General features: G+C 42.3%; 1 protein-coding gene across 1 annotated transcript in view; it reads left to right on the forward strand.

Annotated features, from left to right (window-relative positions):
- Window positions 1-13131, forward strand: part of ELOVL6 (ELOVL fatty acid elongase 6) — a 79213-nt gene that overhangs the window by 42081 nt on the left and 24001 nt on the right. Inside the window, exon 2 of the mRNA XM_066548118.1 lies at window positions 7665-7796. Coding sequence (XP_066404215.1) covers window positions 7665-7796 — 132 coding nt within the window. The remainder of the gene's footprint in view (window positions 1-7664; window positions 7797-13131) is intronic.

Genomic DNA, 13131 nt, shown 5'->3' on the forward strand with positions numbered 1-13131 from the left:
GTGCCTATGACCTACATTAGCTTCTCTGCTTTCTGCCATCTCTCCACCAACTGCCTGAAAGTCTCAGCAATGCCTGGAAATATCAAGTGGAATTGGGACACCCTGACTTGTCACCTGTTATAACCAAAAATCTTTGTCTTAAGAACTATGTATGTTGTCAGAGTGATATCAATGGATTTAGCAGAGGCTCCCAGTCAGGGAGTTTCTCTGACTACACTGAGCTTCTGTAAAGGCTCTTAACAGGGACAGGGATGGTCATCATTTTTCCAGTAGGATCCTGTGGGGCTAGATTCAAGTCTTGGCACTGGCCCTGTAAATCTTGGAGGGGGTTGTGCAAAAATGGTTTTTACCTATGATCAGTGTCAGTAACAGTGGGGTCAGATGCCATCCCTGGGATGTGGCCCATCCTTGGGATGTGTGGTGGCACTGAGGATGGGGTGGTGCAGGCTATGACTTGGGCTGAACTGTGTCACTTGGGATGCCAACTGGGTAGGAGGGTATGGTGTGGCTCACCCCAGTCACCCAACCCACTGGGCTGCAGCTTCCACTGTTGTCTGTGCCAGGTGAAAACTTCAGGGGTGGCTGTTGTCATGGCACACTCGCCTGCCAGCTCCATTGGGTGGGTCCCCATTCACAGCTTAAGTGGAGGAAGTCAGGGGCAGAGCCAGAGATGAAGCTGATTTTCCTTCAGTGATAATTTCGGCAACTTTGTTTCAAAACCCAAAGTTTTGGAACTTGTTTTGGGGTCTTTTTCTGTAGTGCTTTCTATTTGAGAGGTTCTTTTCTCTCGTGACATGGCTTATATTTGGGATTGTAACTTTTTTACAGATTTATGGTTTGTTCCATCAAGCCTGTATGAGACTTATAAAGAACAGGGGACTATGCTTCAGAGCTGAGTTTGCCCTTTCTACCTGAAAAAATCCCCAAATTGTTCCTGAATTTTAACTTTGTTTTCCCACCCTTATGCTTTTCTTATATTTTCCCACTCACAGAGAAAACAGCAAAAGTTTGCTGCTTTCTTTGTCCCTAGCTGCGCACATTTGAAGTGTGTGGCTAGTACTCTCTAACACCTATGTTTTACAAACATGAGTATTACAAATTACTGGCAAACATTTCAACAAAACAGATGCAACCATCAGGGAGGTGCAGGACATGAGCCACCTTCCCCCATGCCCCCACACTTCCGTGCCCTTGTTTCTCCTCTCTGTAATTTTAGGGCTGTTGGCTGCCCTGCCAAGGCAGGAGTGGTTTCCTGCCCCTGGGTCAGACTGAATGCAGTGTGGGCAGAGGCTCAGGTGGGCACAGCCTCTTGCTCCCCTGGGACAGTGTTGTATTGCTCCAAATAGTTTAGCTCTTGCAAATTGGCTGGTGGTGAACTGGGGCTATCTCCACTGGATCAGAGCAGGCTATGAGCTGGTGATACACCACAAAAAAATAGTTGCTCTGCTCTTCAGAGGTTGCTGCCCCTGCGGTTCTCACCTTTGGCACGCTGACCTGGGCAGTGGGGACCTGGGTTTCAGGCTGCCCCTCAGCTCAGCCACTGTCACTCATAGAGCCAGACTGCATACACAAGTCTTCCTCATCTTCCATCCTTTTCAGCAATGTTGTGCTTGGGACAGGTCCCACAGCAGTCCTCCTGTCAGCTTCCCAGCTCCACGTTTCTTTCCTTTGTGTGGGTTAAGGGGTCGGGACAGTGACACAACTACATCTGGCAGTAATGACAGAATTGGGTGATGGGAGCAGCACCCCAGAGAGAAGGCACATGTGGGGGAATAACAGTCCCTGGCCATGTGTGTTCCCAGGGCCCTGACTCCTCTTCCCTTGCTCTCAGACAGGAGAGAGGTGCCTGGAGAGTTGCTCCAGCCTTGGGGGAAGCACAGACTTGCACATCCAGCAGTACCTGTCAGGAGGAGGCTGAATGGCCTTTGAGACACAGCCTTTAGGAATGAAGGGATCAGATGATTGGTATGAGATACGTCTGTGGTTACTCTCTGATAGCTTTTTACGTCAGAGACCATCATCAGTGAATCACCTACGTGTCTGTGTGACTGTCATCATTGCTGTGCTAAATATAAATGTCAAAGGGTATTGAGCTGCAGGAATAAATCAGACTCTGTTGGCATGTGGGTATCAGACAGGTCTTCCTCTTCTGTGTGTCCTTCTCTCTCTATTATGAAGGCTGCTCTCGTCAATGGGAAGCAGCTGCAGGAACTCAAATCTAAGCCAGGAGTACAGGTTATATTTTCATACACAGATCCACACATTGGATCTCTTCTTGCTGGTTCTGTCAAAATTGTATCAGTGAAGAGAGAGAGAAAGGTTTGCTTTGACAGTATTTTTGAGGTAGAAACACTGAGAGACTGAGAAGCATTTTCACACCCTTTTTTATACAGAATGTGTGATTTTTAAATAAGCACCAGAGAGAAAGTAACTTTGCCAAGGCTACCAGCCCTGCTGCCTGATCTGTGGACATGGGTATGTTGTGTGATTCACATGGGTTCAGGTTAAAGCACTTGAGCTAGACTCTCAAGTTAGCAGTTTCAATTATAAACACAAATTATTGTTGTTATTTTCTGTTGAAAGCTGGGAGAAAGCAGTAGGAAAATTCCCTTATATTTCATATAGCCAGACATTATTTTCTTTTTTTTTTTTTTCAGTAAATCTGGTTGGGTTTTTTTTACATCAATAAAATGGTGATGAAGAAGGCCAAGAGAAAAATGTCAGGAACCTGAAACTGCTTGTTTACTTTCAAGCAACACTCTGCTCTGGCAACTGCAGTGGGGTTTTTTTAACCTGTTGTGCTCCTTTTACAACAGATGAAGTGGTAGTGAATTTAAAAATGAGCCTTGAATGTGCAAAGTAAATACATCTTGATTTAAAAAACCTTTAAAAATCCTATGGAATGTAGAAAGAGGGGGCTAACACCACTCTACTACTCCTTTACTGAAGGCTGTTATGCAGATAATCCTGTATTGCACGATAAAAGAGAGTTTAACAATCTGTGATAAGGTTGTCTTTTGGGCATTTCTGTAAGGACTTTCCTTAATGATTAAGGAAAATACTGTGGAAATAGTCAATTTTATAGCACACACACATACACACACACATATATATATCAGTTTCAGTTTACTCATTAACATCAGAGAACTCTACAATAATGAGTCAGGCTGCTATTTTCAGGGGGGGAAAATGGCAACAGTGCATCTGGGCTTGAAACCACCTCCTTCAGCAGTAGTGCAATATTCAGGGCTATTTCACTTTGCATCACAGACAGGGGGATGTCTCATGCTGCTGCACATGAGGCTCACCCTCAGGCTTTGGCCCCTAATTTTAGAATACTGTGGTAACGTTATATCTTACATTTTCAGCATTTTATAAATAAGTGCTTCTGTGGAAATTAGGATTTCTTAATCCTTAGCCATTTGTTTACAACTGCTTTCCTCTTTGGATTATTTGCTGCCACTTCCCAGAGCTGTGTTTTCCTGTCTGAGGCTTGGGTGGCTGATCTCTTCTTGTCACTCCATGGTGCCTTGAGTGGGCATTCCTGCGTGGGTCTCCTTGGCTGGAAATGAGGAGAAGCTTTGTTTCTGTCTTTCTCTATCATTCTCAGTTTCTGCCTCCCTCTTCTCAGCTGTACTTTTCCTCTTTCCTGTCTCTGTTCCTCTGCCTCAGGCATGCCCATGGATGCGGGAAGGATCATTCCAGGGGCTCCAACACAGAAAGAACTTCAAGCCTCCTTGCCTTCCATGCTGTCCCATCTTTATGTCCATCTCATGGCTGCCAGCTCCCATCATTTGCTGCCATGCTTACTGTTCATCCTTTCTCTTCTCTTTCTCACATCACATGTCCCAGCTTCTTCCTCTCCCTTTGCCTCATGACACAGCCATCTCTCTGCTACTGTCCTGGAAGATCTGTCCTACATCTTTAGCCCATAGCCCCTCTTGCCTCCCTCTCTTGTGGTAAGCCCAAATATACCTGTTAATATGTTCTTCAGAAACCTATCCAGGGGGAAAGAGCTGGCAACTTTTGTCAGAGGAGCATGGAGTTGTATTCAGCACAGATAGTACTTAGTCCCTGAAGCCTGAAAATGTAGGAAGGTGGGAGACAACTGTGAGAAACAGAAATGCCAGAAAAATGTGGAGGATTTGGCAGCCCTGTCTTTATGTCTACTGTGTTATCCTGCAGAACAGAATTGAAGACAAACATATGAATGTGCTAACATTTAAGTTATTGATGCAAGTCTGTTACCGAATTACTTTGAGGAATTTTATTTTTTTTAGTTTCAAGGTTAATTTTTTTTGGTCATTATTCTGCTCTGTTTAGTTTCTCTTCAGGTAACAGTTTTGAAAAGGTACATTACAGAACAACTCCAAACCGCTGTCTTTCAAAATGCTTGTTCAATATTGCTCTTCTTTGGCTAAAATCATACCAGACCTAATTGAATTCTGTCAGATTGCCATTGCTTGATGTCACTAGCCCAGCACCAGACTGTAGTGTGAACCTTTGGGAAAATCCATCATAAAAACACTAGTAGGAAACTGGTTAATACCAGTCTAATGGAGTTTATCAGATTATCTTAAGAGTACATACCTCTGCAACCCCTTTGTAACTCTGTCACCTGGACTGCCCAGTTCTTTTAACCATTGTTAGGCTGAAAAAATGGGGAAAATTCAAAGTCCTTTGAGTGCAAAAAGTAGCAGAGATCAAAACAGTGGATGATTTCAAGATCAGCCTAATCATTATTCAGTATTGTGCTTACCTCTGATGGGAGATAATACTACTGTGTCCCTCCTTGTCTGAAACTGCTTACAGATGCTCTCTGCAGTTCACATCATGTGTGCAGTCAAATCTTGCCATGTCTGCCTCTGCTGATACAAAGCTGCCACTGCTGATACAAAGCTGCATACTCTGGGAGTACCATTTACCATCATTGTAAATAATGCTGTACTCATTACAAAGCTCTAAAGTGACCTAAAATTTATCTATTCTAATTACTGTAACATAACTATTGACATCAATAAATTGATTGAACTCACAAAAGATAGTTTCAGTAATAAGAAGCAAAATGAAATGTTACTTGATGTAAATATATAGATTATCTGGCTCAGGAAGAAGTGAAGACAGACAGGACATAGACCTGAACTGCTAACTCATTCAGACAGCTTTCCTTGTCTTGAACTGGAACTGAAGTTGAATCATTACTTTGAAGTCTCGGCTGTGTTTGATCTAGAACTGAACTGTTTCCAACTTGCCTTTTGCAAAGTGTCTCTAGCTACTGCTCTTGAATCCTGACATCGTCCTGTGCCAGCCTGCATGGCCTGTGCTGTGCTGGCAGCTGCATGGCAGCACTGCATGGCAGTCTTTTCCCCTGCACTACTTGGGGTGTCATCCTGCTCTGCTCTCAGTTGCTTTGGAGATCAGTGCGAGACAGACCTCACCCATGCCCAGGGTGGCATTGAGCTGGGCTTCACACTGCTGCTGGAAAGGCTGCAGAGGGAAGGAGTTGGGAATGCAATCCAGACTCACACTAAGAGCCTGCTTCTATCTTTCAACCCATAAATCTTCTGTAAACAGTTAGGTGGTTCAGTACAAGCAAGCTTGAGGTGGTTCATCATTACCCAGACTGGCTAACAAATATTTACTGATCTCCAGCCAAGTTAAAGTGCAGTCATGCTTTCAAATTGGTGATTCTGTCCCTTCCCTGACCAGTGAAGTAAAAATAAATGGGTTTTTTTCTGTATTATATGAATAAGGGCCGACACTTTGTCATTTTCAAACCCTGGTCATGATAACCATTGCCCTAGCAATTAGACCATCTCAATGCACAAGGTGAGAGGGTGCTGGCTCCTGGGTCTTCCTGGGGCTTTTGCCAGCATGGATGCTAAAGCTCACCCAGTGGATTACAGGCACTGTGTCCTCCCCTTCTCAGAGCATCAGGTGTATCTTCATGCAGTTACCTGCATTTTACAACACAGAGCTATAAATATATCAGTAGAAACAGAGTTTCTCAGTGGGCAGAAAATGGCATGCTGCAGAATGCTTATTGATGTGCATCTGACTCTCTTGGGTTAGTTTTTACTTTGCTTTCAAACTTATATAAAATTCAATTCATTTATCTTGATTGAAGGTTGCATTGAAGGTTCCAGTCAGATGTGCTACAGCTTTCTTAGTTTTTCTGAACCTTCCAGGAAGACCCTTGGCCATCGAGAGTCTCATGATCCATTACCAGGTGCCTTGAAGGAGGCACAGGCACATGCTGTGCTGTGCCACACTGCTTGGCCCTCAGGACCATGCTGTGCTGGGCAGATTCCTTGCCACAGGGTAACCTCAGCTGGCCAGTCACAATGGAAGAGCCCCGAGGTGGCATCTACTTGGTACCAGTAGTGACACCATGGCACATACTTGTTTTTCTCTTGAGGTGAAGCAACATACTGTCATTTGAACATCCAGTTGAAAATCCTGTGAAAAGTCTGAAGACCTCAGTATGGGTGAGCCTCTCTCCCAGTGGGAAGCCTGGGCAGTATGCCATGCCCTGATCATAGGCCTGTCTGCCCCTGCTACCCTCCAGTGTCAGAAAGAACTAAAGGTCTTGTAGCCTGCTGCTGTCTTTTCAATCACATTAATGAAGTAGTTACCTTTCTTGAGAGTATTTGTCATTCTTTCTTGGTGTACAATGGGAGCCAGAAACTCCTGGTTCAAAACCATAGTCCATAGTTCCTATATTTGTGAATATAATGATAAATTATGTAGGGAAAATTCTATTTTTGAATAGATGCCCTTCCAGTTAGGCCACCATTAATGGTGTACATTATTAAGCCTTAGTCAGTATAATGTTGTGCTGTGTGGGAAGGAATCCCAGGCTTAGTCTATTTTAGACCTCTAATGGTTGATTTAAAATGAGTTATAGTAGCAGAGTTCAAATATTTGGTGATTATTGCTGAGCTGGACTACTACCAGGCAGTTTTAAAAATAAAATTCGCAATTTGAAGAGTATAATTGAAGTTCCTTTAGAGAGCTCTGCTTGACCTTTCAGCAAATGCACTGGATTTCCTGAACCAGCAGTCACAGGCAGGGCGATGCCACAGGGCAGTGCCAACCAGCATGGTCCTGCTGCTTGATGGGGCTGTTGACCTCTCCTTGCTGATCCTCTGCTTCTTCTGAGGCTCATCATGGTGGGTTGCAGGGCTGATGATCTTTAAGTGTCTTTTTAGGGGAAACAGTGGGAAACTTAAATTGCCACATAGGGAGGATCTTCCAGGAAACAAAAATTTGTATGAAAAAGATAAATGAGGCACAGAATGTGATCAGCTGGTTCAAGTTCCAGCCATGTTTTCCTTGCAGAAGGGTGTCTGGGCTCTGCCACATCTATTCTGTTCCTCACAGAAGTTCAGTCTTCTGAAACTGGTAAAGAATGCGAGCCAAATTTGTCTGTCCTTTTCCAGAAGTTCCCCAGGGTCAGTTTTGCCTGCACCCAGCCCTTAGTGTGTGCAGGCATGTAGTTTCATACAGAAATTATAAGCTCAGCTGGGATGCAGAAATGTCTCTGAACGAGTTTCCTTTCAAGGAAGCATACAAGCCCTTAGCCATGATGTCCATACGTGACTCTGCTGTGTATCTAATATTAATTAAACATTTGACAAGTGTTTTTTGGTTTTGTTTTGCAGGAAGAAATCATTCCTGTTTTCAGCTCTGTACGCTGCTTTTATATTTGGTGGTCGGCACCTAATGAACAAACGAGCAAAGTTTGAGCTGAGGAAGCCGCTAGTGCTCTGGTCTTTGAGCCTCGCCGTCTTCAGGTAGGCACTTCCTCACACCACCTGCCTTTGACACCAGGCCCTGAAGAGGTCTGGGCTTCTTCACCTCCAGCAGCACTGCTAATGCAACAACAGGCTCACACAGAAGTGGCATTTCTTTGCTTCTGCTATTCAGGGTTGTTTCCTGATCCACTCCTTAACATTGAAATTATCCCCTTTGACTTAGCAGGTCATAGAGTGTTTGAAGAGGGGAGAAATCAATAACAAAGGTGAAAACACGGGAGGACATGAGAAAAAGCACTTACCATTGCAGTACATTTACCATGCAAGCTACAAATGGCAATAAACACATGAAGATGTTAGTCTTGTCTCAGGTGCTAGTAGTATTATGTTTATGTGGTGTGTATATGTGGAATATTTAGTCAGGACTCTGATCCCCATTACAGTGAGGTAAAACAAAAGTCACTGCTTTGATGACAGGTAAATTAGACCACTGTAACTGATATCAGGAGCTGACTTCTGGTTATTCCATGACAAATTGCTTGTGACTGTAGCAAAAAGGTGGCTCCACAGGGAAAGGCTGTTTCTTAGTGATGCACATCTCTTGGCTGTGTGTTGACTCCATATTTAGTATGGGGAGTGTCATGTTTGGATTGTTGGTAGTTGCTGAAGTCAAATTGGCCAATCTGAACTCCACTTTACATGCTTAATATGCTAATTTTTAATGATGCTGAAGATGAATGAATGAATAAACAAATGGTAATAAAAATAGCCCTTACAAACACATGATTTTTGGTACAAATTACTAGTAACAGTACACAGATGACCTTAGGACTATCCTTCATTTCAGGGACTATGGGGACTGTAAGTTAGAGCTCACTGAACAACATACAGACCATCCACAAACCATTATCAAACGCTGCTACTTGTATCTTTCTAATTTCAATATAATACTTACTGATTAACATGTTTGCTTACTGACCAGGTGTGAATGGTGCATTGGTTTTCACAGGATGGGAATAGTTTTTGCTGAGAGACTCTACAGAGTAAAATAAAGCAGGAATGGGGAAGTTTGGATTTTTTCATGGCTTTTCCTTTTGTTCTCCAAAATTGTATCGCCTTGAAACTTTCCAAAACTCTGGAAGGGAAAACAAGTTGCATTTCTAATAGCTAGAGCATGCTAACAAAAGAACTTTAATTTGGCTTGGTTTTAATAGTTCATCAGCACATCAAAGAATATCTCAGAGCACACAAAACTTTTAGTGGTCTGGATAACTTTGAGAGCAAGTTCTAACACTGTGGAAATTTGTAATTTTCATTTGATTGCACTTGGTGCTGTATTTCTGGCTGTGTGTCTAACATCATTTTGCTTTAAGGTCCTGTAAGCAATTGTCATTGTTTGTTCCAGAAATGACTGAATCTCAGCAGCTGTTGAATTGGATCCTAGATGACATTTCGGTTTTGGATCAGTTTGTAAAGTTGTTTGTAGCCAGCAGGATCCCAATTCTGATAGCACTTTCTTAATAAATGTGGACAGTAGGAACTAGCACAAAGCATTTGTAGTTTAATTCTCAATCTGAGGCGGGGAAGCGTGATTTTGGAACTTTCCTTTGCATAAGATATCTAGGGAGAATTTTAAAATCATATTATTTTGAGATGTGGCTGACATTCACAGTGTGGGATTTTGAAACAATTTCACTGGCTAATTTCCTCCCAAAATCTCAAGTAATCAATGCACTAATCAATGAATAGCATGAATTTACACTGCACTGCCTAGATGGACTTTGAAATCAACAGATTCATTACTTGCTGATTGGAGTTTCCCATCATAATCATTTGAAGTAGCTAAAAACTCATGGCCAGCATGAGCTGCTGAGTGATGCTGGGTGACATAAAACTGTGGACTTCATGTTTTGAAGCTTCAAGCTGCCAGGATGAATCCGCCACAGAGAGCACCTCAGGGCAGGTGCTCAAGGAGAGCTCTGCTTGTGCAGATGAGAAGCATTGGTCAGAAGGGCACAGTTGGGAGAGGGATTCATAACTCCACAGTCTGCTTCCTCTGTCAGCTCAAATAGCACCACTCAGGGACAAGGGTTCCCAAAGCCCTGCAGAACTCACCCTTTCCTCTGTGTGTTAGGAAAAGAGACAGCAGAGTGGAGGAGGTGTGTCAGATGTTTGGTCTGCACAGAAGCACTGTGCGTTTAACCTGCTGGATTTGCTATGGGCATCAGTTGATTATGAATATTAGATGACTATGTTTTGCTCTTCTGAGGTGCTGAGTAGTGTGCAGAAGAGAGAAATAGGGAAAGGGGAAAACTGACCCCAAATGTTTGCAGTAAGACAGCAGGAAACCTTTGTAGCTTCCATAGCAACATGCAATCCCATACAAAAACCCTTGACTTCTTCCCTGGAAAACAGGAGAGGTGACAAAGAATTCATGAAGACATGAGACAAAGTGATAGAAGTGTTCACTAGATAGAAGTGTTCACTAGAACATCCATTACCTGGTGCTTCAGCACCAGTGTCCTTTCTGGGGCCATTTGTCACCACCTTACTGACTGTCTCAGCAAGCAGCACTTTAAGTGCTGTAAACTTGCCAAGTAATTTGGATTTGGTTTTTTTTCTGGTTCCTGTTGTAACTAGGTGTTGTGTTTATATATGCTTGGTCTGAAAGGCATTCCAGCTTCCTCCAAAGGTTATTCAGGTACATTTAGAGGACTGGATACTTACTATGGATCCAGGAAAATGTTCCTTAATTTTCAAAATATTTCCTCTTTGGCTTTCAGTGATGCCAAAATGCTCTGACTTTTACAATACCTTGCAGAAATTCTAAGTAATGTATTTGTCTGCCATGAGTGGTTGTACTGAGGAAGAAAAACCTGCCTGGAGAGCCCTCAGTATTCTGCCTCAAGGTCAGTGTGAGGATTTTTTCTAGGCTCCTTGCTTATCTCCCTTTTAACACTCCTACCATTTTACCTGCTTCAAATATCCTTGGAAATAGTAACACTTTGCAGAGGCTGAAAAGATGTGTTTTGGGCTTTAAAAGAAAAGGAAATTGCCTGCCAGGCAATCACATGGTCCTTCTTCAGAAGGTATCCTGTATGCCCTCATGCTTGCCAAGATCATTTAAATGTGGTAGCTCCTACAGTAGCAAACTCGCCACGCTTATAAATAAACAAAACAATTACACCACCCTGCTGAGCTTGCTGAGCATTCAGGAGCCTGGTCAAGAGGGAGTTTTGTGTCAACACTGGCAGCCAGCAGGATTTCTGAGAGAAAAAGCAGTTTTATTTCCCTTTGAAAGCATTGACTAATTTTGAACATTTTGTCACTGAAAACTTCAGTAGGAGCAATGACAGTAAATCTTGCTTTTCATTTGGAAACCACTGTGAAAACATCATCTCCTGAAATCTTTGGCTGAGAAATCATTTTGAGATACTGGGCTTGCTGGGCTGGTTTGGTGTTTTGGTCCCTAGCAGGTTTGTTGACTTGTTTCAGTCATTGAAGATTTGTTCTGTTTTGTTTTGGTTTGTTTTCTACACTTTATTAAGTGTGTTTACCCAGCCTGGTTATGTACTGAGGTCATTGGGGAGCAGAACCATGTTGCTCTGTGGTAACAGGAACCTGCTGTTAGGCAGCTACACAAAAGGTCCTTCTTCAGTCCCATAAGACCCCAAGGAAACCATTACTGTTTCACCTACACAATTAAAGGGACAGTCAGTCCTGTATTTTTGAATATTTCTTGGGGGCAAAACACATCAAACCTGAATTGCCAGTTTTTATTTGTGACACTTTGAAGGTAAAGTCGGGGCCATCCATTGAATGTTTTACTTGGAGTCTATCAAAGCTGAGGCCAGGACTCACAGAAGGATACAAGTCATTAATTCATGTTTTCATTATATCTCAGATGGATTTTTGTAATTCCTTTTATAGGCCACAGAGCCTGTGTATGGGTAGCTTTTCTTTCAAGGAGCTTAAACGTGTTTGATCACCTCATTTTCACAGAGGACAGCAGCATGGCACCATTTTCCTATGCATCCTTAAGGGGCTGACAACAGAAGTTTCAGGGTCAAGGCTCTAACTAATAATAGTAAAAGGTTGTCTTCCCTAGGGAGTGCTGTCACATCAATGCAGGAGGCAAGGAAGCTAAAGCATCTAACGTGATGCAATCATTTGTAGGCAGAGGCTAAGCTTGACTTTGGCTGGTGGGTGCAGTGAAAGGAAGAATATCTCTTCATCTAGCCAAGCCACACCACTATAATGCTCTTATCATCTCCTGAGATCACTTAGATTCTAATCCAAACCCAGCTGTGCATTGTAACTGTGGTGGAAATGCGTAGATGTCAGTACAGGGTTTCTAAATGCCTTTCTCCCACTTTCTCTAAGCAGTAGAAATAGTATCAAATGTAGCTAAAAGGTTGCTACCTGCTTGCCACAGAGGTAACCAGAGCCTCAAAAGCAAAGTAATTCCCACAACAACCGGTGTTATAATTGAAAGACAAACCCCAAAAGACACACTAAAGGAAGGTGACTCGCTTTGCCTTTACAGAACTGGTGTTGACTGCTTTCCTACTGAAAGCACAGCAGCATGTGTAAAGGGGTTTGCAGCCACAGAGGGCTCCTGACAAGGGAATCTGAGACATGCCTTTATGTGAAGAGCTCAATTCTGAGCTGAATTAAACAGAAAACACAAAACATATCTTTAAAGAAAAGATTTCAGTTGCTTGGATTTGTGACTCTGAAATACATTCTAGTTTTCATGTGTGTAAGTAGGAAAATCAATTAAAGATGATTGAGATTTATGTCCCATTGTAAGAACTGCTGTTCACAGATACTTGCTGTGGAGATTTAAACACAACTTAATTTCATATGTTGCTGAGCAACCCATCAAAATCTTAAAATACTCTGAAATTCTATAAGGTCCTGACAGTACATTCAAAGAGAAAATTAATTACTGAAAAAGGAAAAGAGGAATGTTTGCCAAATAACGTTGAAAATTAATAAGCACATTTAGGGTGAATTAATAATCTTCTCACTTATAAATTTAAAAGGAAGTTAATTCAAAGTGAAACATTCCCTATATTTGTAAAGCATTTGTTATGCATATTCTCAGGACATTTCTCAGAACCCAAATCAGTAAAAGGCTTAATATACAAAGGCTTAATATACACCAACTTAACAATTTATTTCTATAGAACCATGTTCATCTTTACATACTTACCTGATTTTCTTGCATGACAGATAAAGACATCTTTTTAATTACCATTTTGGAGATGAAGTTGAATGTTGGGTAGAACAGTAGAAATTCAGAATGATTGGAGAGAAGACAAAATTCCATTGGATAAGATTTAACAGTTTAAGAATAAAAGTTTTTTTT

The sequence above is a fragment of the Molothrus aeneus genome, chromosome 4, assembly GCF_037042795.1.
Source record: "Molothrus aeneus isolate 106 chromosome 4, BPBGC_Maene_1.0, whole genome shotgun sequence".
NCBI lineage: Eukaryota > Metazoa > Chordata > Aves > Passeriformes > Icteridae > Molothrus > Molothrus aeneus.